Genomic DNA, 25,173 nt, shown 5'->3' on the forward strand with positions numbered 1-25,173 from the left:
TTCATTTCGGTTCCATAATATTGCATAATTTATCGCAATTTTAGTATTTACATTTATCAATATCCTCTGCAGAAGGAATATTGATTTGTGGTTCTTCTTGAACACTTTCTCTTACCTCATTATCAGCTGATTTTCTTTTTCGAGGATTTTTATCTTCGGAACTAATTGATCTTCCACGTTTGATGCGTGGCAAAGACTCAACAGTGACATTATTGCCAGCTTTTGGAATTTCAGTTCGAGCTGGAGCATTTATCGCTGGTATATATTATTTAGTCACTTTTTTATATCTGTAAATGCATAAAGTAATTAATTTGCAAGTTCTTGCATATGCATTATTTTTGAACTTTCGTTTCACATTCTTTTGTGCGAGTTCAATATACCTTAATTGATGTTCGCATCATGAAGCATCATTTTATTTTTTATTTTTATTTCTCCCCCTAATCTAGGGAACAATGTTTTATTAAAATGACAATCAGCAAAACGTGCTGTAAAAACATCACCCATCATGGGTTCAATATATCTTATGATTGAAGATGTTTTATATCCAAAATATATTATCATCTTTCTTTGAAGAACCATTTTATTGTGTTGTGGTGATACAATTGGAACATACACTGCACAACCAATGTTTTAAGGTAGAAAATATTTGGCTCTTGGCCAAAATCAAGTATTAAGTGAAAATATTTACGACTTCCACATGGTATAATGCGAATTAATGTCGCAGCATGTAAATTTACATGTCTACATATAAATATTGAGAGATTTGTACTCATTATCAATTGTCTAGTTATTAGCTGTAAGCGTTTATCTATTGATTCAGCTAAACCAATTTTGTGTATGCACATGAGCAACTGGATGTTCAACAACAATCCCTGTAGATATATAATGATCATTAAATGCTTGAGATGTTAACTCACCAGCATTATCAAGTCTCATCCTTTTAATGGTGTAATCAGAATAATGTGTCCTCAATTTAATAATTTGTGCAAGAAACTTTGCAAATGCCATATTACGGCTTGATAACATACAAATATGAGACCATCCGCTAGATGCGTCTATTAGAACCATGAAATATCAAAATGGTTCACATGATGGATGAATTGGTTCATATCTCTTACCTTGAATTCTTTCAAGAAACATTTGTGATTCTTTTTCACAATATACTTTTCATTAATCACCATATGTGCTTTCCATTAATCACCATATGTGTTTTTTTTTTTTTTTTTTTATTTTATAAATCACCATATGTGTTTTTTTTTTTTTTTTTTTTTTATCATATATCCTTTTCACCATATACGCTTTTAATCATATGCGCTGTGTTTTTCACCATATGCGCTTTTAATCATATGCGATTTTCATCATATGCGTTGTGCTTTTCATCATATTCGCTTTTTATCATATGCGCTTATCATATGCGATGCGCTTTTTATCATATGCGCTTTTTTATGTGAATAGTAAATTAATTAATTTCGTTTTACTATTCATATGAATTAATTTAGATTTACTATTTTGTTAATTGAGTAATATATATATACATCATATACTTGTGACTCCGAAGGCTCAAATGAATTTGACCATATAGTTATACGTTGTACCTTGCACATTAATTTTCAGTAGAAGCTTTAGATGCATATTATTTTCAGTAGAAGCTTTAGATGCACTTTTTTTTAATCACCAAATACCACAAACACTTTGTTTGCGTTTGTTCATAGTCATCAATGAAAACCATTTTCTTTAATTTTATTTTATACAATAAAATTAACACATCATTATTCTTTTCAAAAACAATAATCTATTGTTATTGTTCACTTGTGTCATGTTTAACAACAAAAGTCAACAACCTCTGTCTTGTTTGTTGTGGCAACCAAAAACAACCTTTGCTTTTGTTACCGAGAATCCAAGACCAAAAAAAAATTAATTTTTAATTAATCTTTTATCAAAACCATAAATGATTTTATTGATCTACGTTGATATGGCCATAAAGAATTGACGGCTGACCTACTTTTGTAAGTGTATTTCGGCTATCATCCCGAAAACGCACAACGATTTTTTTTTTTTTTTTTATGAACTATTTGTTTCATATCTAGCTTAGGCAATTATTGTGAACATTTGGTCCCTATAAGAGCATTTATTTTTTAGACTTTTAGTTGATTTGTACTTGTCACAATTAGGGATAGCACCCGCGGGTCGTGGATGCGGATCCATTGGATCCATCACCCGTACCCGCGAATTTTTTTTTTTAAGAGACATCCAATTGAACCCTTGTTCGTTGAAACAATTTGACTATATTTTTACTCCCTATTATTAAACGGGCCATTTTGATGCACACTCTTAAAAAAAATAATTTGTTTTTTAAGTTTTATTATTCAACCTCCTTTTTTCAACGGTCACGTTTTTAACAAAACATTTGACAAGTTTGGAAAAAAGTTTTTTATTGATTATCATCAAAAGTTTTCTATTGTCACTCTACTGGATGGAATTATGGCATACAACCAAAATTGCAACCCAACACTACATAAGAACAAAAAGGTTGTTTTTAATTAACATATGTATATGTGTTAAACTCGGAATAATAATAACTTATTTTAGAAAATTAACATAAGACATGTTGAAACATTTTTGTCACATTTAGCTCATCAAGTCTAATACTTATCATTGATAGATTTTATCACGTCTAGGAGATGTTTACTTTTTTCTTGTATTAAGTCCTACTTTCATTTACCTTTGTTTGGAAAAAAGTTTTTTTTTTTACTTTGCTTTCCCCCTTTCTGTAAAACTCATTTAAACACTTTCTTTGTTTTTTTTTTTTAAAAAAAACTTCCTTTTTTTTACGTTACCCGTAAATTATAAATATATAAAAAAAACTTTTTGTTTAATTTTTTTTCTAGTTTTTAAAAGGTCACTTGACCAATTTTTTAATTCTTTCACAACACCTGATATCGTGATCGTGACCTTTCACCAAAGCAAGAGATATTCTTGATAAACTAAACACGGACTCGTGTTTGAAATTGTCGGCCACAAAAAAATTCATTTGATAAAAGTATATATATATTTTTTTAGTTATAGAAGGAGACCACTTCATTTTCAATACTTCATTTTTGACAAAAAAACTATTCCATTTTACCATCCCTTTTTTTCTTACTTTAACTTTTAAGATATACTTTTAATAAAAATACAAACTACTTTTTCTTATTTTAACTTTTAAGATTTACTTTTAATAAAAATACAAACTACTTTTTGTATTTTAACTTTTAAGATTTACTTTTAATAAAAGTACAAACTACTTTTTCTTATTTTAACTTTTAAGATTTACTTTTAATAAAAATACAAACTACTTTTTTATTTTAACTTTTAAAATTATAAATTTAAGAATAAACATTAGTATGCATGAAATAAATAATGATTAATTGCATAAGTAATCATAAATGTTAGATAACATATAAAGACCCCGTCGTATTCGTATTGATCGGAATTAATCTCGACCCATGGTACCGTGTTGTCAAATGACGTGTTGCGTACATAAAGTACCGTGTTGTCAAATGACATGTTGCGTACAATCATGAGGTCTTATTAACATAAATATAAATGTTAGTGAAGTTAATAAGAGTTAGATTACAGAAAATATAATTCAGGCGGTATAACCGGCCATATATAACTTAAATAACATAAATATAAATGTTAGTGAAGTTAATAAGAGTTAGATTACAGAAAATATAATTCAGGCGGTATAACCGGCCATATATAACTTAAATAACATAAATATAAATGTTAGTGAGTTAATAAAAGTTAGTAAACATAAATGATAGTTAGGCGACAGTGTCGACCATATATAATTTAGGTGGCAGAGCCAACCATATAATAAGAACAATACAAATGCACTAAGAACTTAATAAAAATTAGTAGTTCAAAATGTTAGTAGTCCAAAATTTGATATGTCCGAGTCTGAAAAACCTTAATAATTTCATACCTTGATTAGTGACTCGTGATCGTTTGAGATATCCTTTGATTACACTAAGCTCTTCGTGCTGATAACGTGTTATAATTCAGTAGGCTTATAACTAATTTTGACCTAAGCCTATACAATCCTTAAATATGAGAGAGTAGTAATGGAAGAGAGAGAGAGTATATTTCTTATATGTAAGAAAATGGTGTGTATATGTGTGTTCATTATCCACATATATATAGTACAAATTTTACTATCCATATTTGACTAATTACCATCCATATTTTACTACTAAATTTACAACATAGTTAACAAAACATAGACTAAAACAATTAATAAACATAACAAATAGCACGACAAATGACATCCTAATCACTAACTAAACTCAAGGTCATAGCTATGCACATCCATAACCGATTAAATATTTTTAATCTCAAACTTAGGATAACTGATTAACCCACACTGGTAGCCAACAGCAATGTTGAAAAATCAACTAGGATGCCTGGATTAGGTAAGGATGGTGGTGGCCCACTAACATGCTCATATCGTCTACTTTTGAAATATGCTTAAAAAAAAATAAATAACACCACAGATAACGCAGGCGTTTGTCGCCATATGTCGCCTACAAACGCCCCACAAACGTCCGGAATGGACGTTTGTGGGCGTTTGTATCGGGGCGTTTGTCACGAAAAAACGCTGGTACAAACGCATCAGTAGGGGACGTGGCATGTTTTGATTGGTTTAAATTTCATAGCCGTTATAAGCTAGCCGTTGCTTTTTTTTTTTTTTTTCTATAAATACACACTCTTTATTTTCATTTTTCACACACTTTTATTCACTACACACTCATATATATATAAAAGTTAGTATCTTCTTTTTTATTTAAATAATTAATGTACTTTTGTCTAATTTATTTTATATTTTGTATTAAACAAAATAAAAAATAATTTAAAAACAATTAAAAAAAAAGAAAAAGAAAATATCACGTCACAGCCTTACCATGACAAAAGTCCACCATTACAACTTCCCCCAAAATGTAATGGCTCAGTCACAGTTTTTTCCCAAAAAGTGCATCTCACCCACGTCACAATCACTGTGGTTTAATGACCCATCCAACACAAACCTTTCTGGCATATTCGTGCCCCACCCCACATTCGTTCACGTACTTTTTTTCACATTAAAAAGTAGTGTAATTGAAGAGTGATTCGAGTATATACAGAAACTAAGTATGTATAGTACAGCTTGTAAGCAGAAATAACGGAGCAAGGACTTAGAAATCACTCTTTTTTTACTTTTGAAAGTAATTTTTTCATAAATTCAGTCTTGTTTATCTAATTTTATACTCCGTATTGAAATAAAGCAACTAGCACCTTATTTGATCACGAGCCGATTAATATGAGATAGAACGAAAATATATAATTTCATATGTTAATAGCCAGTGAGTAGTGACGTATCAAAAACGATGTCGCCGCATTCTTTTACTCAACAAGCGAGAAACGAGAGGGCACAAAACGGGATAATGAATCAAACGGAATGACCGACCAATTAATAAATTAAAATTAAAAAATTTCATCAACTACCGTAATTAACGGTCCCCTGTAAAAGAAAAGAAAAAGGAGATGATATATCCACCACCACTTTTACTCTTTGCACCTGAATATTCTAAAATACTCTTAAATGATAACTTATATCAATTTTTTGTTAAATATTATTTAGAGACATTTTGGGGAAAAAGATATAAATAATGGTGGTGGAAGTAAAATTAGATGCGGATATATCGTCTCCCAGCAAGGAAAACACCGCGTCATCTTCACGCGCCATTTCTCCTCAAAACCCTCATTTCAACTCACCATTTCTGTTGCTGCTCAAATTAATCGAGCTCTGACCAAATCAATGGCGGTCACATTTAACTCTAAATTCCTTTTCTCAATAGTTACTTCAATCTCACTCTTCATATCAATTTCACACACTCAACTCACTACATCTTACTACCAAAAATCATGCCCTAAATTCGATCAAATAATGCAAGACACCACCACTAACAAACAAATCAAATCTCCGACGACCGCCGCCGCCGCTCTCCGCCTCTTCTTCCACGACTGCTTAGTCGACGGTTGCGACGCTTCTGTCCTCGTTTCCTCAACACCTTTCAACAAAGCTGAACGTGACGCCGATATCAATCTCTCACTTCCTGGTGACGGATTCGATATCGTCGTGAGAGCGAAAACCGCTCTCGAGCTCAGTTGTCCAGGTGTAGTTTCGTGCTCCGATATTTTAGCTGTTGCTACTCGTAATTTAGTGACGATGATGGGCGGACCATTTTATAATGTTAAATTAGGCCGACGCGATGGACGTGTGTCCAGCGCATCGCGCATTGAAGGCCACTTGCCACGGCCTTCAATGAATGTTAACCAGCTAATTGATCTTTTTAAATCGAAAGGTTTTTCGGTTCAGGAAATGGTAGCTCTAACCGGTGCGCATACGATTGGATTTAGTCACTGTAAAGAGTTTATTAATGATATTTATAATTACAGTAAGACAGTTCAAGTAGATCCTTCTTATAATCCGAGATATGCTGCTGGATTAAGATCAGCTTGTGCTGATTACCATAAGAATCCGTCATTATCGGTTTTTAATGATGTGATGACGCCTAGGAATTTCGATAATGCGTATTATCAAAACTTGCCGAAAGGACTTGGAGTGTTGAAATCAGATAGGGCTTTGATGATGGATTTGAGAACAAGGCCGTTTGTTGAATTGTATGCTAAGGATCAGAAGGCGTTCTTTGAGGCGTTTAGTCGAGCAATGGAGAAGCTGAGTTTGATAGGTGTGAAAAGTGGCCAGAATGGAGAGATTCGACGTCGGTGTGATTCGTTTAATTAGGTCAGATTTTGATGATGATATTACATGATATATTTGTACTTGATTTTTTTTATTTAATTTAGTGTTTTTCTGAATGATGAAGTGAGCTTTATGTCATCATATAAATGTATACTAAATCATAATATTCAACTCAATGAAGCTTAATTTGATTACTGTTGAGATAATTTATCCACGTTCTCTTTAGAGGGCATCTAAATTTATTATTGCTGTATTAAGATCAACTTTAGTCTCTTGTGAATTTGTTGTTATCACCTTAAAGTGTGTAACTGTTAGTTGATGCATACAAGTATACTGATTTAATCAATGATAGTGATTAGTAAGTTTGATACTCTAATATATTATATAACAATACACACATACTGTACTTATAATAGGATTATGATTTCATTAATAGGACTCATGCTTCAGCAAGAGTAAGCAAATAGAACATATATTAAAAGCCAAGACCAACATCTTCTTTATTTAGTTAAGTGTTAAAGTAGGTCTTCATGGGCACATTGGTCTTCCAGCTTGAGTCTTCAGATCAGTGTAGCATGTTCCGCAAACTTCTTTGTTCCCATAGTGTCCTGGAGGAACACAGTTGCATATATTGCAACATGCCATGCAGTCCCTGTGACATCTGTCTTGGTTTGAATGCAACTCGCATCTTAACCCACATGATGAAAAACATCCTGCGAAAAATACATGATTATAAATTGATTAGATTTTTTTATTGAAGTTTAGGATGATATGGGAGTTGTTGATTGTTTGTAGACCAAAAAGGTGTTACCTTTAAAGTCTGATCGTGGGCTTGGTGGCTTAATGACTAGTGGACCAAGACCAGTAGAAGCGCATGGTGGCTTAGATGGAGCAATGCTGGGTGGGCTTGGACTGGGAGGAATGGTGGGTGGATATGTTGGTGGTGGGATGTTTGGTGAAGGAGATGGTGAAGTTGTGGTGTTGCAATTAGATGGTGTGGGTGGTGGATTGTAAATGGGAGGTGTGATACTAGGTGGTGGTGTAGGTGTGATAGGAGGAATCATGGGTGGTGATGTTGGTGAATAAGGATATGGTGATGGTGTAGGAGGGATTTTGGGTGCATAAGGAGATGGTGTAGGAGGGATTTTGGGTGCATAAGGAGATGGTGTAGGAGATGGTGAAGTGGGGGTTGGGGCTGGTGTAACAGGAGGAGTTGGTGGATCTGTGGTGTTGCAAGATGGTGGGGGTGGCGGAGTGGAAATGGGCGGCTGCGGATACGGTGGAGCAATTCCAGGTGGGCTGGGACTTGGAGGAATGATGGGTGGAGATGGGTTGGGTGAGCTGGGACTTGGAGGAACATTTGGTGGAGATGGGTTGGGTGAGTTGGGACTTGGAGGAACGTTGGGTGGAGACGGGTTGGGTGAGTTGGGACTTGGAGGAACATTTGGTGGAGATGGGCTGGGTGAGCTGGGAGTTGGAGGACCGTTTGGTGGAGATGGGTTGGGTGAGCTGGGAGTTGGAGGAACATTTGGTGGAGACGGGTTGGATGAGCTGGGAGTTGGAGGAACGTTGGGTGGAGACGGGTTCGGTGAGTTGGGACTTGGAGGAACGTTGGGTGGAGACGGGTTAGGTGAGTTGGGACTTGGAGGAACGTTGGGTGGAGATGGGTTGGGTGAGCTGGGAGTTGGAGGACCGTTTGGTGGAGATGGGTTTGGTGAGTTGGGACTTGGAGGAGCGTTGGGTGGAGATGGGTTGGGTGAGTTGGGACTTGGAGGAACCATGGGTGGATAGCCTGGTGGTGGATATGGGTTGGGTGAGTTGGGACTTGGAGGAACGTTGGGTGGAGATGGGTTGGGTGAGTTGGGACTTGGAGGAGCGTTGGGTGGAGATGGGTTAGGTGAGTTACGACTTGGAGGAGCGTTGGGTGGAGATGGGTTCGGTGAGTTGGGACTTGGAGGAACCATGGGTGGATAGCCTGGTGGTGGAGATGGGTTCGGTGTGGTTGGACTTGGAGGAACGTTGGGTGGATAGACTGGTGGTGTGGTATTGCAATATGGTGTGGGTGGTGTAGTGGAGATGGGTGGTGGTGTAGGTGTAGGTGTAGGTGTGATAGGTGGAATTATGGGTGGTGAATATGGTGATGGTGATGGTGTAGGAGGGATTTTAGGAGATGGTGAATTGGGGGTTGGGGCTGGTGTAATAGGAGTTGGTGAAGGTGGGTTGTTGCAGCCAGGTGGCAAGCTTGGACTGATGGGGGGAATTGGCTTGCTTATCGGACTTGGTGGGCTTGATGGAGCCATCATAGGTGACGGTGGCGGAGTTGGTATGGGAAGTGGCGGAGCTGCTGTCGGACATAATGGCGTTCCTGGTACAGTCGGTGGTGATGGTAAACTTCGTGGTGGTGAAGGTTCCGGTAACAGAATTGGGGCACCAAAACAAAAGTTTATCACCTGAATATTGCATAAAACAACTTTAGTATCATTTTATAGTAACAATGTAACATAAGAACTTCAGACAGACTTGAATATTGTTGAAAAGCCCAAATTATTTAATTCCAAATCATATGTGATTTTTTGTTTGTTTTGTTTATCATATTCTACCTGCATTACTACTATTATTACTGTAACATGGATATAGATTCTGTATATACATTTTGCAACAAAGTCTATATACATCATATAACAGTGTTCTGTATCATTTGATAATTAGATAACATGCAAAATAAAGAACTTACAGTAGCACCCAAGAGAAAATAGGCGAAAACAAACCAAGGAATGTTCATTGTTATGAACAAATGAATGTGAATGAAGCTGGTTTGGTGATGGTTTATATAGAAGAAAAAGGTATGGCAATGGCAAATTACATTTACCCTGTTTGCAATATTGTTATATATGGTTAAAGCTAGCAAAAGCTGCAAAATTCTATATTTGTTTTCTTTACTTTTAGACTTGTATTGTACTACGTATAATTTAACAACTAGTGCTGTTTTTAACATATAAATAATAATGTAACAGCTCGTTTTTTAGTGCAAGTTATGAAAAAGCTAGCTTATATAGTATCCGGCGAAGTGAAAACTAACTTAGATTAACGAATTCGTGATTATTAGTATTACGTGCGTTCAATATCTAGTTAAAATCGAAGAAAGCTGTTTTTCGTACCATAACTGAAACCACTTGTTAAATCGCAACTCAGATTTCAGATTTTAACGTTTGGTTTGGGTCCTTGGGTTGGACCCGAACACGGTTTTTGGATGAATTTTAGACCAAATAAACCAAATGTGCGATCATGGTGAGTTATTGAGATGCATTGTCATATCTTTTTAGACCCTGCTGAACTTAACTTTGTTTTCATCTTTATATGAATCCGAATTAATCTATAAACTTTGTCTTGTAACTTTATACATAAACAAGAAATCCACGTATTATTAAACGACAATATAAAACTTGAAACGACATAGGGGGCTTGTGCTAATATATATAATAGAATAGAATGTGCTATAAGGACTAACAACGCATGTCTACTTTATTTATTGAATACATTTAATACTGGTATTCCAATATACTGGATGATACTATAAGTATATACTGTACGATTAAGAATGTAGGCTTATAAATTCCTCTGCAAATTGGACCATTCTAACAATTAATCTCTGTAATGATGACAGATTTTATTATGTTGTTGGGAAGGAATTCTAACAGTAAATGTAAATTCAAACTCAACACAGAATTAAAAAAACAGGCCATGATCAACGAAAATCAAGGTTGAAATTGCCAAAATATTCAAAACATATCACATTCAATTTGCATGTGGCATGTATATCAAGTTATGTGTTTCTCTGTTTGCAATGGTAGTATGGACTTATGGACATAACCAAAACCCATCTCTCGAATTTAAGGTTTTTCACTTCAGACGTTTTATTTATTGGTTTTTCACTCCTATAAGTTATTGAATTAATAGATACAAAATACGGAGTAACTTTTTTTTTTTTTTTATAGAATAATACCAAATAAATAATTCTCTTAACACAAAAGAGTAACTAAGTCTTCACTTATAACACTTGGTTTTTCTTCTTTTCTTTAATCAAGTTCAATCTTTACTTAAATCTGAGCTCAAGTCTCAAGCAAATAGCTTTTTTAGATCCAGATGGGAAACCATTAGTCAAGTTTTCTATTATGGACTTTCGAGCGGGTCGCAAAACCGTTTGAACATTGTCTTCACATAGTATCCTTAGAAAATGTCCTTATAGTGCGGCTTGTGAACCGGTTAAGGTTTATTGATTATCAATATTGCAATAAAAGAGAACGATACAGACATGGAATATTTAACGTTTTGAAACATGAGTAACACCCCTTGACCATTTAACATATGATTTACTTTGAAAGGTGTTCTAATGATTCAGAGATTCTAAATGAATTTAGTTCTGAATGACAATAAGCTGTTTGATAATCACTTTGAATAATCAATATGAATGAATTAAATCAACTTGTTATCGTTTAACATTAACAAAAAACTTCAATATACTTATTTGATAAGTGTTCTTGATACGATTTAAGAAGAATATTACATAAAGTTAGCCTCTTAATGGTTAAAAGAGTGTTTCATCTCTGAATGGTTCATCATTCAGCACTATATGTCATTCAGAGGTCAGAAACAAACGCACTGAATGCTGAATGGTTCGGCATTCAGTGCTGAACCATTCCATTAAGAGGTAAACAAACGTACCTTACTCTTGCTTTTCAAAATATTCTATAACTAGCAATTGGGCCATACCGCTTCCCTAGGCCCAATTGTTGCGCAACCTGGTAGTACATCCCAACCAGAAACTAAAGAATCCGTCAAAAAAGAAATCCGGGTCAGGTCGGTATGTTGTTTGGGCGCTACAGTGAATCCACCCATTCTGTCCAATCAGGAACCACCGACCGCTTTCCCTATTAGTTATGTTTATAATTATAATCTTTTTTATATATAATAACAAAACTTAAAATAGGTCATTTAAAGAAAAAAGAACTAATCTTAGCCATCGAAAAAAATAATCTATACTAATCTAAATCATCCATTTTTCCTAAACTTGATTATGACATCATAATCCACTCCGTGAATTGTTTGATTACCAAAGTACCCATTAAACACAAAACTAGCTGGACATTATTTGGGAATTAGGGTTCAAGAACCGTCAAACCATTCTCAATTACTCGATCCCTTCATCAAAATCTCTGATTCATCGATCGTTCTCCATCGATGCGGATCGCTCCCTTCTTCATCATCATCAACATCTATGAACCATCAATCTGTATCCATCGATTAGATCGTGAATCAGATCGATTAAATCGTGAATTAGTCGGAGTTAATTGCAAAAAAATTCCAACACCCACGTGAATCAGTCGGAGTTAACCGCAAGAAGATGATATGTTAATCGCGTACCAACATAAGTTGAGCTTTAAATTCGATTGTATAATTAAATGTCGATCCATTAAAGTTCTCTAATCAATCACCTTAGGTATGAACCTCTTACAGGCTCTTTAGAGATTGCAGATTCAACTTAAATAATTTGAAGAATCCTTTAATATTCCTTTAGATCGGTACTTATTATCTAACATGGTTTAACATCTTACTTCTTATTGTTTGTTATTTGAAGTTCATATATTTATGTTTTTGATTTTATGTGCTAATGTTTTGATAATATTGATTATGATTAGTTTCTTACTTATCTCAACTATAGATATGCAGTTTGTATTTTGTTTCGTTAACTGTCTTTGGAGGTATTTGGATTGTTATCTTTTATATATGTGTATGCTTGTGACTTTTAGTTTATGTCAAATTCTGTTTTGCGTGATGTCTGGTTTTTACGTGATGCTCGTGGGAGCATACCCTTTTGAAGACCAAGAATTTTAGGCAGACTATTCAAGTAAGCTTAAATTTTTGAATTTAATATTTTTTCCTTTATACGTTGAATTTGAAATTTGTTTCAGCTTTTATGTTTGACAGCGAATAATGGTTGTGCAATACAGGATCCCAGATTACGTTCACATATCTCAAGACTGTAGGCATCGCCTTTCTCAGATATTTGTTGTCAATGCTTCCAGGGTATGTGTATATTCAAAGTTGTGAATTGTATTCAACTTTCAATTGATTTAGCTTTAAAACATGAACTTTTGACTAAAGATTTGGTCACCGGAAGATTAATGTAAAGGTCCACATTGTCTGGAAGAATTGGGTTTGTATGAATTTTTTTATAGTACGCAGTGAACATATTTGAAACTAACACTTTTACATACATATTCAGCTGCTGACGACACAACCATATCAGCAAAAAAGAAAAAGGAAAGAAGATCGATAAAACTAGGCATATGCAGGTAATGATCACAAGAAGATCTCAAATGAAGCTCTCAAATGACAACAAATGTTGTACCTTCTTTCGAAGAGTTCTTTCTTGTGAACCTCATTCATAAATATAAACTATTTGCTTGTGATAAGCGAAAGTGCAAGCCATTTACTATCCTTATTTAGTTATTTTCAAAATACAAGTTCCAACTCAGCAAGCAATTTTAAGGCTTTGCTGGAAGACCCTTAGAATGACAGAAAATAAATGAAGAAAAAATTGAATGAAGAAAGCATATAAAATAATAAAGACCTCGAAGATATGTGACTTTGTGTTACCAAATCAAATCTTGCTTTCTATTACCATTGAAATTAGGTATTAGGTAAATCAATAATTAGTGTGTTGTTTTGCATAGATTTATTTAATAATCAGACTATTTTGTGATATACTGTATATCTAGGAGATCAATTAGGGTATAGTGCATGGCCAACATGCAATACGTTTTAACAAATAGTCCAACTGAGGTTTTAACAAAAGATCTAGGTAGATATGTAGGAAATAAAGGTTGTAACTTGTAAGTATTGGGTCGAATGGGTCAAATGTTTGGTGCATCAGATTCAATTTGTGTTGCTAGTGAAAAGGTGAGTGTTGTTGATTAGTTTTGTGATCGTTATGGCTGGTAATAATATAATTTGGTATATTAAAATGTGATTATTGTTTAGTTACGTGTTTGATGTGTTCATGTTCTCAAATAGTTTATGGTTTGCAACTCAAGAGATCATTTCATATGTGTTGTGGTGCAACATCCACTTGAGGTAACTCATTATGTTCTTTCTAAATATTTAATCTGACCCAAGCCCATTTTGACACTCTGTCACGTATTCGGTCACATTTCAGGTACATGAATCGATTGAACAGAGTGTTTGAGAATTTAGATTAGCTTTATCTCAAGTAGATTCTCATATGAAGAATCCGAAAAAAACTCAGGTATGATGATAATCGACGATGATAATTTGATGTTTGATGAATTAATAAAGAAAAAAATGAAGTTTCTACTTGGGTTGGAACACATTGTTAATAATCGATTAACAAAATAGTCAATATGAGGATCTATTAGTAGGGCTATGTTTTTTCAAATGTTAAAACTGGACTTGGTGTATTGACATTGTAATTCCAGATCACTAGAGACACTTCAAAAGAGGTACAATTAAGGGACTTTGGATCAAACCTCACCACACCATCGAAGCGCAAGAAAAATGTGGAACCCACACCTTCACCCTCAACCACACAAGTTCAAGCTGCTGATGATTCATTGGGACAAACGTTAAGGTCATATTGGGAATAGCATTGGTGTCAATCATCATTGGTATAGTTCTCAGTAAACGTTATTAGATCATGTTATTTACTTCTATTTTGGTGGATGAATCATGCATGTTGTCCTTTTTCTTTTTGGTTTCTATGGTGGGGAAGGAATGGGGTTGTTTGATTTGGTTTTTCGTGTTATTGTTTATGCTTGTATGAGCTTAATTTAAGCTTAACGTTGTCGATACCCCTAACCTGTTAGGGTTTAAATTTTGTGGATTTTAATGCTTCATTTCCAGTTGTATAAATAAAATTTCATGATTTGTGTTTGCCTACCGTATCAGTTCCCCTTTATCCCTGCACTCATATCAGTAGCCAAGGTAAAATGTGTCGGTTAGAAGACTCGAAATATGTTCAATCAGAGTACGAAAAGAGCTCTAACTGTACTAGATTTTGTTATACATTGAATGGATAAACCTATACTATTTCCGCAGCTAAATGTTCTGTATTACAGAAAGTAATCTGTACTAAATAACCACCAAACAAATAGATGAGTGTAATCCATATGGGACTACTTGAGTTTGTAAAATACTTAAAAATGAACTTCATTAAGTATGCTGCAAAAATACATCCTGATGCATATACTCAGTCAGTTTGGTGGTTAAAATAGTAATAATCTAATCAATACGATGTTATCCAGGTTGGTGGACACCTGACATGAGCTTATCGAATGTGTGTACTTATATATGGAAAAAACATGAAGATTTATAAAAGGTTTTTTTGTTGCTAATTCGATATTGTGGGCAGAGAACTTCCGGAATCAAAGATAAAGTGCTTGAGTAATTTATTGTGCTTGCAAATAATATTGTTGTCTCGTGCCAACCAAATAAGTTAAGTTTGTATTTTGTACATGTTATTACATAAGTGTCTCAACTGATTGTTGTCTTTGTAACTAAAGATAACTTTATAGAGGACTAATTATGATTTGTTATTGTAATTAAAGATAACTTTATAGAGTACTAATTATGATTTTTATTTCAAGTGGCCCATAAGCCCATAGAGGACTAATTATGATTTGTTATTGTAATTAAAGATAACTTTATAGAGTACTAATTATGATTTTTATTTCAAGTGGCCCATAAGCCCATTTAATTACTCCAATTAAGTGGTACTAGACAACATAATCCAGCGATTGTGGATGATAATTGGTTGAATGATGTTTTTCCTTCGGATCTTATTACTATTTCGAACCGGATTGTTATAACGGGACATCCTTTTTATGAAAAACAAGTTGACAAGGTGCAAGTTGCATTAGAAGTTGTGGATTCAGATGTTGGTCATGAAACTGTTCAAGTAAATGGTGATAAAGTCGACGAGTTAACTGCCGAAGATGGTGTTGTAGGAGAGCAGACAAGAGGCATTGACGGGTCGAGCTTGAAGTTTGTATCTTCTGATGAAGATGCTTGTCCTAATTCGTCGGTTCGGGTTCATGATAATGCGGATGCACTGAATGTTGTCACAAATGCGGTTGTCTCTTCTCTTCAAGAGCATACCGCTTCCATTCGAACGTTGGATCCCTGTGTCACGAATGGTAAGAACAAGGCGAAAAAGGCGAAGAAGGTTAAGGATTCGTATGTGCTTAGGGATGAAGAGGAAATGGACATGTCGAATGAAGATGGTAACAAGTTCACGCTTCGGGATCATCGAATGTTCTAATGCTATTTATTTTAAAATTTTCTTGCAGGCGGATAGATTACACTCTTTAATTGAAAGAGTTTCAGAGTATATTTGTACTAAAACAATCAGCTTTCGCTCTCTATGCAATTCATCAACATGTTAAGAGATTACAATCATGGAGTAATATGTGGAAAAGTCGACCAAAAAATTAACTACAAACTAAACTTTTTTTCCAATATTATGGGTTTCTTTGTGTTATTTGTTTTTTTCGGATTATAATTTGATTGTTTTATTGTCAATAATTCAACACTACTACTGATCTGTTTTGGTTTCTTAACAATCTAACAAATACTATATAAAATATAATTATTCTGACAGTTCATTTCTTTATTCATCCCTAAAAAAATCCCGCGAATTCGCGGGCATTAAGCTAGTTATAATTATAATATAATTATAATTATAATTATAATTATAATATAATTATAATAATATGTTAGCTACGAAAATTACATCTACTTGTTTTGTCCTTTAGAGACTCTTTTTATTTTTAGTCTATTCTAAGAGTAGAGTATTTGGCATATACATTCCAATTTAGGTTATGCCACAGATGGTTGTGACCTGTTACTAAAAGCTGTATGAATAAATCTTTACTAAAAAGAGTTTAATTAAATTTAATAATATATATAGATTACATCGTGGAAATGTATACAGCTCGCTCCTAACTGGTTCCTCGAGCTCAAGTATTAAGTGGTAATTCACATAGTTGATTAAAATCATCATCCAATTCGGATTCGGATTTTAATTATACAATAATAATAACACCCCAAAAAAAAAAAATGATCCAAATCTGATATCAAGTATCTAGTATCTTGCTATGTTCACCACCACAGGCCCATTGTATCGAACCGGCACGACCTGACCTGACCTGACCCAACCGGACCCGAACCCCTGCATTTGCAGGAACTTCGTATAACGTGATATTTAAGCCTAACAACTTACTCCACTTGCTCTCCGATCAAATCTAATCCAACGGCTAGAAACGAAAGGCCTTGAAACAACAAGAAATAGAAATGTATCCCGTGTGCCGATAATAAACTTCTCGTTGCAGCAGTCAATAACAAAAACGCGAGCGCAAGTTCTTTTCTGTAAATTCGGTTCTTCTTTTTAGGCGCAACAACAGGAGCTTCTTGTTCTTTTAATTTTCCCAACATTTCGAGTCCCGATTCCGATACCCGCCGTTGGATTTTTTCGTCACTTTTTGATTCTCGTTCGGCGAAAGCTAACAGGTCGGATTCGGATGACCTGCCGGTTTTTTTGGTGACGACCCATTCGTACGCGCTACCGAGCTGGAACAAACCGGAAACCATAGCGTTGAATTTGGTGACGGACATTGTGTTTTCAAATAGTAAATATGGCATTAAAAAAGGGAATGCTTTTGGTGCAGGGAGAATGTTTAAAATGGACATGGTTACAGGTACGTAACATATGACCCAAAGCGGCAGTTCGGCTTCTGGTATGAACATGGTTAATGGGAGGATTACGCAGAAGAGCGTAAATGAGTAAAATGGTAGAATGAGCTTTCGTAATAGAAAGAACAAGAAGATTAAATTCGCCTTTTTCCATTTCGATATCTGCAAAAAGAACGACACAAAATGGTAATATATATGAAATGGGTCTAGAAGTATCTTTAACAAAGTTTGACTTTTCAAAGTCTTTCTTTTTATATTTTGACTTTGAATATTTTTATTTGTGTTATATAAAATTTGATGATGAAAATTATATGGATGGATTCGGTTTTGAAATGTGTTTTCATTGGTATAACTTTTATCAAATATTATATAACAGAAACAAAAATAATTTAAGTCAAAGTTGTACAGAAATGACTTAAAAAGTCAAAGAGGGACAATACTTTTAGGACGGAGGGAGTATAAAATTTCATTTCAACTAGTTGTGTTTCTATATTGTTTGGTAGAAAGAATCTAACATTTAACATGATCCTGTAGTACGAGTTACTCAGACGGGCAATATGGGCGGGTCATGGAATTGTGTAACGGGTCAATAACTCAGATTGTGTGGCTTATCTAATTTCAAGTACGGATTATTACACGAACGTTTTGTCTATAAAGATAACACAAACGCAAGATTTAAGAATCAAATGAAACATCGAAAAGGAACAAACCTTGGACTTAAGAATAGCAGGGAGACAAAGTCTGAAAAGTTGCATAGGACCCGAATGCCAACGATGTTGCTGTTTCTTGTAAGCTTCATAAGACTCAGGCAATTCACACAACACTTTAACATCGTTCACATAAATAAATTTCCAACCGCACAAGTGGGCCCGGACCGCAATGTCCATATCTTCGACAGTGGTTCGTTCGAGCCAGCCACCGGATTCTTCCAAAGCCTTAATCCTCCAAACGCCAGCTGTCCCATTAAACCCAAAGAAACTGAGAAAATGGCTGTTTACTTGCTGTTCAACCTCAAAATGAAAGCACAAATTGATGTTTTGTAGCCTTGTAAGTAGATTTTCGTCTTTATTCACAAACGACCATCTTGCTTGAACCAAACCCACATCTGGTTTCCCCTGTAAATAAAAAGCCACCAAAGTCAATTTGGGTCAACTATGTATCAACACATATGTTTAGTATTAAATCTGTTTGGCCCATTAGATATATTGGATATATACTATATACGTAGTAATATTATTGACATATATATATGGGTGGCAATATGGGTGCACTGCATAATGTGCCAAAACGTTACAAATCAAATTGATAACTTCTTTTATGCCACTTGGGTCCGGTTGACCACTTGACCCATAACAATTTTTGTACAGTTAACTGATTTATTTATTAAAAATTAAAAGCCTTTACTACTGTATTACACTAATACTAAATACTAATATCTTAAATAAAAATTTAGGAGATTGTAGAGATTGAAGGTGCATTTTAGGCGACTTTACCTTGTTCGGCCCGTTCCCTTGATTATCGAAAATTTGTTTTCCAACAAGTTTCATAAAACTTGTAGCTCAAATTTAACCATTGTGAGAAAAATTAGTCAAAATAGCTGACGTATGACATTACTGATGACCCGAAAAAAAAAAGGGAAATGATGCTATAAATAGTAATAGTGATGTGATTGTTGTTACCTTAAAGTGAGGGACTGTCAGCATAAGGAAATCAGGGTTGGGCGTGAAATCTGCGTCTAAAATTGCAACGAATTCGTAATTTTTTACGTAATCACAAGACATAGCTGAATGAAGATTTCCAGCTTTGTAGCCTGTTCTTATTAACCTGTGTCTGTAAATTATATTAACCCCTTTATCTCTCCATGAATTAACTTCATTTCTGATCAAAATCTGTAAAAGTTCGTCACTTGAATCGTCCAAAACTTGAATCAAGATCCTGTCTTTTGGCCAATCCAGTTGACAAGCAGATGCAATTGATTGTTGATAAACCTTTTATTACATAAAACCGGATAAGAAAAGATAGTACAAAGATCAATAATCACTAATGGCAAAATGTTATGTAATGGATCAAAATTAGTACTTGCTCCGTCCCAATTTAAAAGTCCTAGGTTTGACTTTTTCATAACTTTGACTGTAAATATCTTTTGTTGTGTTATATAAACACACACAAAAAAAAAAGAAAGATTTAAAGTCAAAGTTAAGAAAAAAAAAGTCAACCCAGGATTATTGAATTGAGACAGAAGGTGTAATTTAATGCAGATTGGGTTGATCTGTTTCACAACAAAAATGTTATTCTTTATTGATAATCTAATCTAATATATATATATATATATATATATATATATATATATATATATATATATATATATATATATATATATATATATATATATATATAAAACATTTACTCATTTAGAGATGTTTAGTTGTGCTCAACATGTTGCAAAAAAGACAATGTGTGGATGTGATTGAAGCTGTCATACTCGTTTTCGTTGGTGTCAAAAGTTAAGCAAATTTCGTTATACAACGAATAATTTCATATGCCAATTGACAAGGATATGTGGATATCAAAAGAACTTAGCAATACCATTTGATCATGACCAAATACCAAACTACTATCTAACTCCTAGTAATGAAATAATCATGAAAAAAGGTAAACTTGAATAATAACTCTAAATTATGCAACTTTTTAATCGGATAGATATAGAAATAATAACTCTAAATTAACAACAAATTAGGAATGATTGGTTACCTCTCTTTCATTACACATGGGGATCTGAACAAGAACCATAGGGAAACTTGAATCATCTTCAATATCATAACCTTCATCGATTTTCGGTTTTATGTTTCTCAATTTGATATAAAGACACCCAAGTCCAAGTATGAATCTATCAGTTGATTGGATCATAAATAACACAACACATAATTGTGATAACATCTTAATTGATGGAGCAAGATATTCAGCTCTGAATGATAACCAACACATATATGACCAATGAAAAAGCCCTTTAACTTCACTAGGATTGAATTCATGAATAAAATTCAAATCCCATTTCTGATAATAAGCAATGAACTCAACACACAAACCAAGAATTGAAATTGCAAGAAATACTCTAATAAACTTGTAAATTAATCTTTCTTTATATTGAACTTCATCTCTCCCATTATCTGCTAAAGCAATCCTTTTTCTAATAGAAACCAAAGTTTTAGATAAACCCATTGCAATCCATGGAAAAAAACATAAAATTCTATGAGCTTTTAGCAAAAGTGTCCAAGAAAACTGCTTTGTGCTTGCTGTTTTCTGTTTTTCAAGAAACACAGATGTATCTGAATCATTCAGTTCTACTAATGAGATATTACTTGATTTGCCTATGGTGACTACCACAGAGCTTGGTGCCATGATTTTGAAAATAAAACAGATGAAAAAATAAAAAAAATTGAAAAGGGTTTTAGGGCTAGTGAGATTAGGAGGTCATGTATGTAGTTTTTGTTGGTCAAAATTGGACCTTGGAAGTGGAAATTTGGTTTTTTGAGAGAGAAAATGAAGAGTTAGTGAGAGGCCTGTTTTTGTGTTTAAATGTGGAAGTTTGTATTAATACTAATGTTTAGATGTTTAGATGTTTAGGTGAAATGAAAGTGATAGAGAGGAAGATGGCATCAAATTTTGGTCAACTCAAGTGTGTGTTTTCTTCACAATCAGATGTGCTGTAAACATAAAGTTGTAAATACACGTCTTCCTGTTATTCTGTAATTTGATTTTTAATTTAATTTGATTTTATATTTATATTTATTTATATATTTTGTTTTTGCTTCTTTAAAGTTTTTGGCTTTCTTTAATCTGAGCATTAGTTATGTGTTAGAAGCTTCCACATATGTTTAAATAAGTATTTGCAGGTTCAAACTGTATCATTTCATTTAACTAAAATATATAATAAACATATTTTGTATGTATGTTACTAAATCTAATGGTGATGGGTTTTTAAGTGTATTGATGAGTGGGGTGGGGTGAGATATTTGGTGTTAATGTGGCAGATGTGTTGGTAAGATGGGGAGTATTAGAGTGACGTGTTGAATAGCGTGTTAGAGTAGGGTGAGTATTTTAATTTTTTTCAATATTCGTTCAGTATAACCTAATTTATTTTTAATTTTGATTTGATTGATTAGTTAAATTAGATTTATGTAATTATTATTAAAAAATATATATATATATATATATATAAAGTACACTTAGTTAAAATTTAAAAACGATTACAGTTTAATAAAAAATTTGTGTTCATCTCCCGTAGTTGTATAACATGCCTCCAACTACTGCCCTGAAGGATACCCGGACCAATCCGAGGGAGGTCAGGGATAACACTGAGTGGCAATGTTGCAGCTCAACGGAGTCGAACTCCTGACCTCTCGATAAAATAGGCATATCACTACCAGTTGAGTTACAACTCAATGATGGTGGTTATTAACAAGTTAAACGAAATTACTACATGTCTTAACATTTTAAACATAACCTTAAAGACTATGTTTAGAAAAACTAAGTATTTAGATATATAGGAACATTTTAACTTCATCAAATGTAGCTTCATCAAATGTAGCTTAACTTCATCGGTGCTCTTGGGTAACAAAGTTCCGGCTGAAAATCTGAGTACCTCTATTCCAGCAGCCATGAAGTTGAACGGTTGTGGTTGCACGGTGTTTGTAGGCAAACTGGAAAAATGCACCAGAGACATGCTTTGTAGTATTTTCGGGAATGAAGGTGAAATTACAGAGGTGAAATTTTGGAGTGCTCGTAGGTATGCTTTTGTTTCTTATGCTTTGCCGGAATGTGCTCGTTCTGCAGTCTCAAAACTCAAAGGCTCGGGTATTTTTGAAATGTCCCGTTCATATTGATTATAAACGTTCCATATTAATTGATTTCGTCGCGAGGTTTTGACCTCTATATGAGACGTTTTTCAAAGACTGCATTCATTTTTAAAACAACCATAACCTTTATTTTATCTATAAAGGTTTAAAAAGCATTACGTAGATTATCAAATAATGATAATCTAAAATATACCGTTTACACACGACCATTACATAATGGTTTACAATAAGAATATATTACATCAAAAATAAGTTTCTTGAATGCAGTTTTTACATAATATCATACAAGCATGGACTCCAAATCTTGTCCTTATTTTAGTATGCAACAGCGGAAGCTCTTAATAATCACCTGAGAGTAAACATGCTTAAAACGTCAACAAAAATGTTGGTGAGTTATAGGTTTAACCTATATATTATCAAATCATAATAATAGACCACAAGATTCCATATTTCAATATACATCCCATACATAGAGATAAAAATCATTCATATGGTGAACACCTGGTAACCGACATTAACAAGATGCATATAAGAATATCCCCTATCATTCCGGAAAATCCTTCGGACATGATAAAAACGAATTCGAAGTACTAAAGCATCCGGTACTTTGAATGGGGTTCGTTAGGCCCAGTAGATCTATCTTTAGGATTCGCGTCAATTAGTAGATCGGTTTACTAATTCTTAGGTTACCAAGCAAAATGGGTATATTCGGCTTCGATCATTCACCCATATAATGTAGTTTCATTTACTTGTGTCTATTTCGTAAAACATTTATAAAACTGCATGTATTCTCATCCCAAAATATTAGATTTTAAAAGTGGGACTATAACTCACTTTCACAGATTTTTACTTCGTCAGAAAGTAAGACTTGGCCACTGGTCGATTCACGAACCTATAACAAATATGTACATATATATCAAAGTATGTTCAAAATATATTTACAACACTTTTAATACATTTTGATGTTTTAAGTTTATTAAGTCAGCTGTCCTCGTTAGTAACCTACAACTATTTGTCCATAATTAAATGTACAGAAATAAATTGATACATATTATCTTGAATCAATCCACGACCCAGTGTATACACGTCTCAGGCTAGATCACAACTCAAAGTATATATATTTTTGGAATCAACCTCAACCCTGTATAGCTAACTCCAACATTACTACATATAGAGTGTCTATGGTTGTTCCAAATAATATATATACATGGGTCTATATGATATGTCAAAACATTTGCATACGTGTCTATGGTATCCCAAGATTACATAATATATTAGAATACATGTATAATACAGTATAAGTTAGCTAGGATATGATTTGTATAGAATTGTTACAATATTTCCCGTAGCTACAACAATCAAAAAATATCCAATCTTGTTTTACCCATAACTTCTTCGTTTTAAATCCGTTTTGAGTGAATCAAATTGCTATGGTTTCATATTGAACTCTATTTTATGAATATAAATAGAAAAAGTATAGGTTTATAGTCGGAAATATAAGTTACAAGTCATTTTTGTAAGAGGTAGTCATTTCAGTCGAAAGAATGACGTCTTGATGACCATTTTAAAAAATATACTTCCACTTTGAGTTTAACCATGATTTTTGGATATAGTTTCATGTTCATAAGAAAAATCATTTTCCCAGAAGAACAACTTTTAAATCAAAGTTTATCATAGTTTTTAATTATTAAACCCAAAACAACCCGCGGTGTTACTACGACGGCGTATGTCCGGTTTTACGGTATTTTTCGTGTTTCCAGGTTTTAAATCATTAAGTTAGCATATCATATAGATATAGAACATGTATTTAGTTGATTTTAAAAGTCAAGTTAGAAGGATTAACTTTTGTTTGCGAACAAGTTTAGAATTAACTAAACTATGTTCTAGTGATTTCAAGTTTAAACCTTCGAAAAGGTAGTTTTATATATATGAATTGAATGATGTTATGAACATCATTACTAGCTCAAGTTTTGTGGATAAACCTACTAGAAATGAGAAAAATAGATCTAGCTTCAAAGGATCCTTGGATGGCTTGAAAGTTCTTGAAGCAGAATAATGACACGAAAACAAGTTCAAGTAAGATTTCCACTCGAAATAAGATTGTTATAGTTATAGAAATTGAATCAAATTTTGAATATTAGTATTACCTTGTATTAGAAAGATATTTTACTGTAAATAAGAAAGATTTCTTGAGGTTGGATGATCACTTTACAAGATTGGAAGTAAGCTAGCAAACTTGGAAGTATTCTTGATTTTATGAAACTAGAACTTATAGAATTTATGAAGAACACTTAGAACTTGAAGATAGAACTTGAAAGAGATCAATTAGATGAATAAAATTGAAGAATAAAAGTGTTTGTAGGTGTTTTTGGTCATTGGTATATGGATTAGATATAAAGGATGTGTAATTTTATTTACATGTAAATAAGTCATGAATGATTACTAATATTTTTATAATTTTATGAGATATTTCATGCTAGTTGCCAAATGATGGTTCCCACATGTGTTAGGTGACTCACATGGGCTGCTAAGAGCTGATCATTGGAGTGTATATACCAATAGTACATACATCTAAAAGCTGTGTATTGTACGAGTAAGAATACGGGTGCATACGAGTAGAATTGTTGATGAAACTGAACGAGGATGTAATTGTAAGCATTTTTGTTATGTAGAAGTATTTTTATAAGTGTCTTGAAGTCTTTCAAAAGTGTATGAATACATATTAAAACACTACATGTATATACATTTTAACTGAGTCGTTAAGTC

General features: G+C 33.6%; 2 protein-coding genes across 2 annotated transcripts; one reads left to right on the forward strand and one right to left on the reverse strand.

The window, feature by feature from the left end:
* The first annotated feature begins 5,772 nt into the window (after positions 1-5,772).
* On the forward strand, positions 5,773-9,583 carry LOC139857924 (peroxidase 31-like). The gene is made up of 2 exons (XM_071846771.1): positions 5,773-6,826; positions 9,494-9,583. Exon 1 carries the CDS (start codon positions 5,837-5,839, stop codon positions 6,824-6,826), a length of 990 nt encoding a protein of 329 aa, XP_071702872.1. The 5' UTR covers positions 5,773-5,836; the 3' UTR covers positions 9,494-9,583.
* Positions 9,584-17,005: 7,422 nt separating this feature from the next.
* On the reverse strand, positions 17,006-21,147 carry LOC139857101 (xyloglucan glycosyltransferase 4-like). Its single transcript, XM_071845824.1, has 4 exons — positions 20,303-21,147; positions 19,231-19,539; positions 18,262-18,666; positions 17,006-17,713 (listed from the first exon to the last, which is right to left on the reverse strand). Exons 1-4 carry the CDS (start codon positions 20,948-20,950, stop codon positions 17,078-17,080), a joined length of 1,998 nt encoding a protein of 665 aa, XP_071701925.1. The 5' UTR covers positions 20,951-21,147; the 3' UTR covers positions 17,006-17,077.
* Positions 21,148-25,173: the final 4,026 nt, after the last annotated feature.

Source organism: Rutidosis leptorrhynchoides, chromosome 7 (assembly GCF_046630445.1).
Source record: "Rutidosis leptorrhynchoides isolate AG116_Rl617_1_P2 chromosome 7, CSIRO_AGI_Rlap_v1, whole genome shotgun sequence".
NCBI lineage: Eukaryota > Viridiplantae > Streptophyta > Magnoliopsida > Asterales > Asteraceae > Rutidosis > Rutidosis leptorrhynchoides.

Bases quoted from the DNA above. Each gene is read 5' to 3' on its own strand.
- LOC139857924 (XM_071846771.1), top strand. From the start codon at position 5,837: ATGGCGGTCACATTTAACTCTAAATTCCTTTTCTCAATAGTTACTTCA.
- LOC139857101 (XM_071845824.1), bottom strand. From the start codon at position 20,950: ATGGCACCAAGCTCTGTGGTAGTCACCATAGGCAAATCAAGTAATATC. The intron at 19,540-20,302 runs GTAACCAATCAT...ATGTAATAAAAG, and splicing joins CCATGTGTAATGAAAGAGAG to GTTTATCAACAATCAATTGC. The intron at 17,714-18,261 runs GTTTGTTCCTTT...TTCTTTTTGCAG, and splicing joins CTGCTATTCTTAAGTCCAAG to ATATCGAAATGGAAAAAGGC.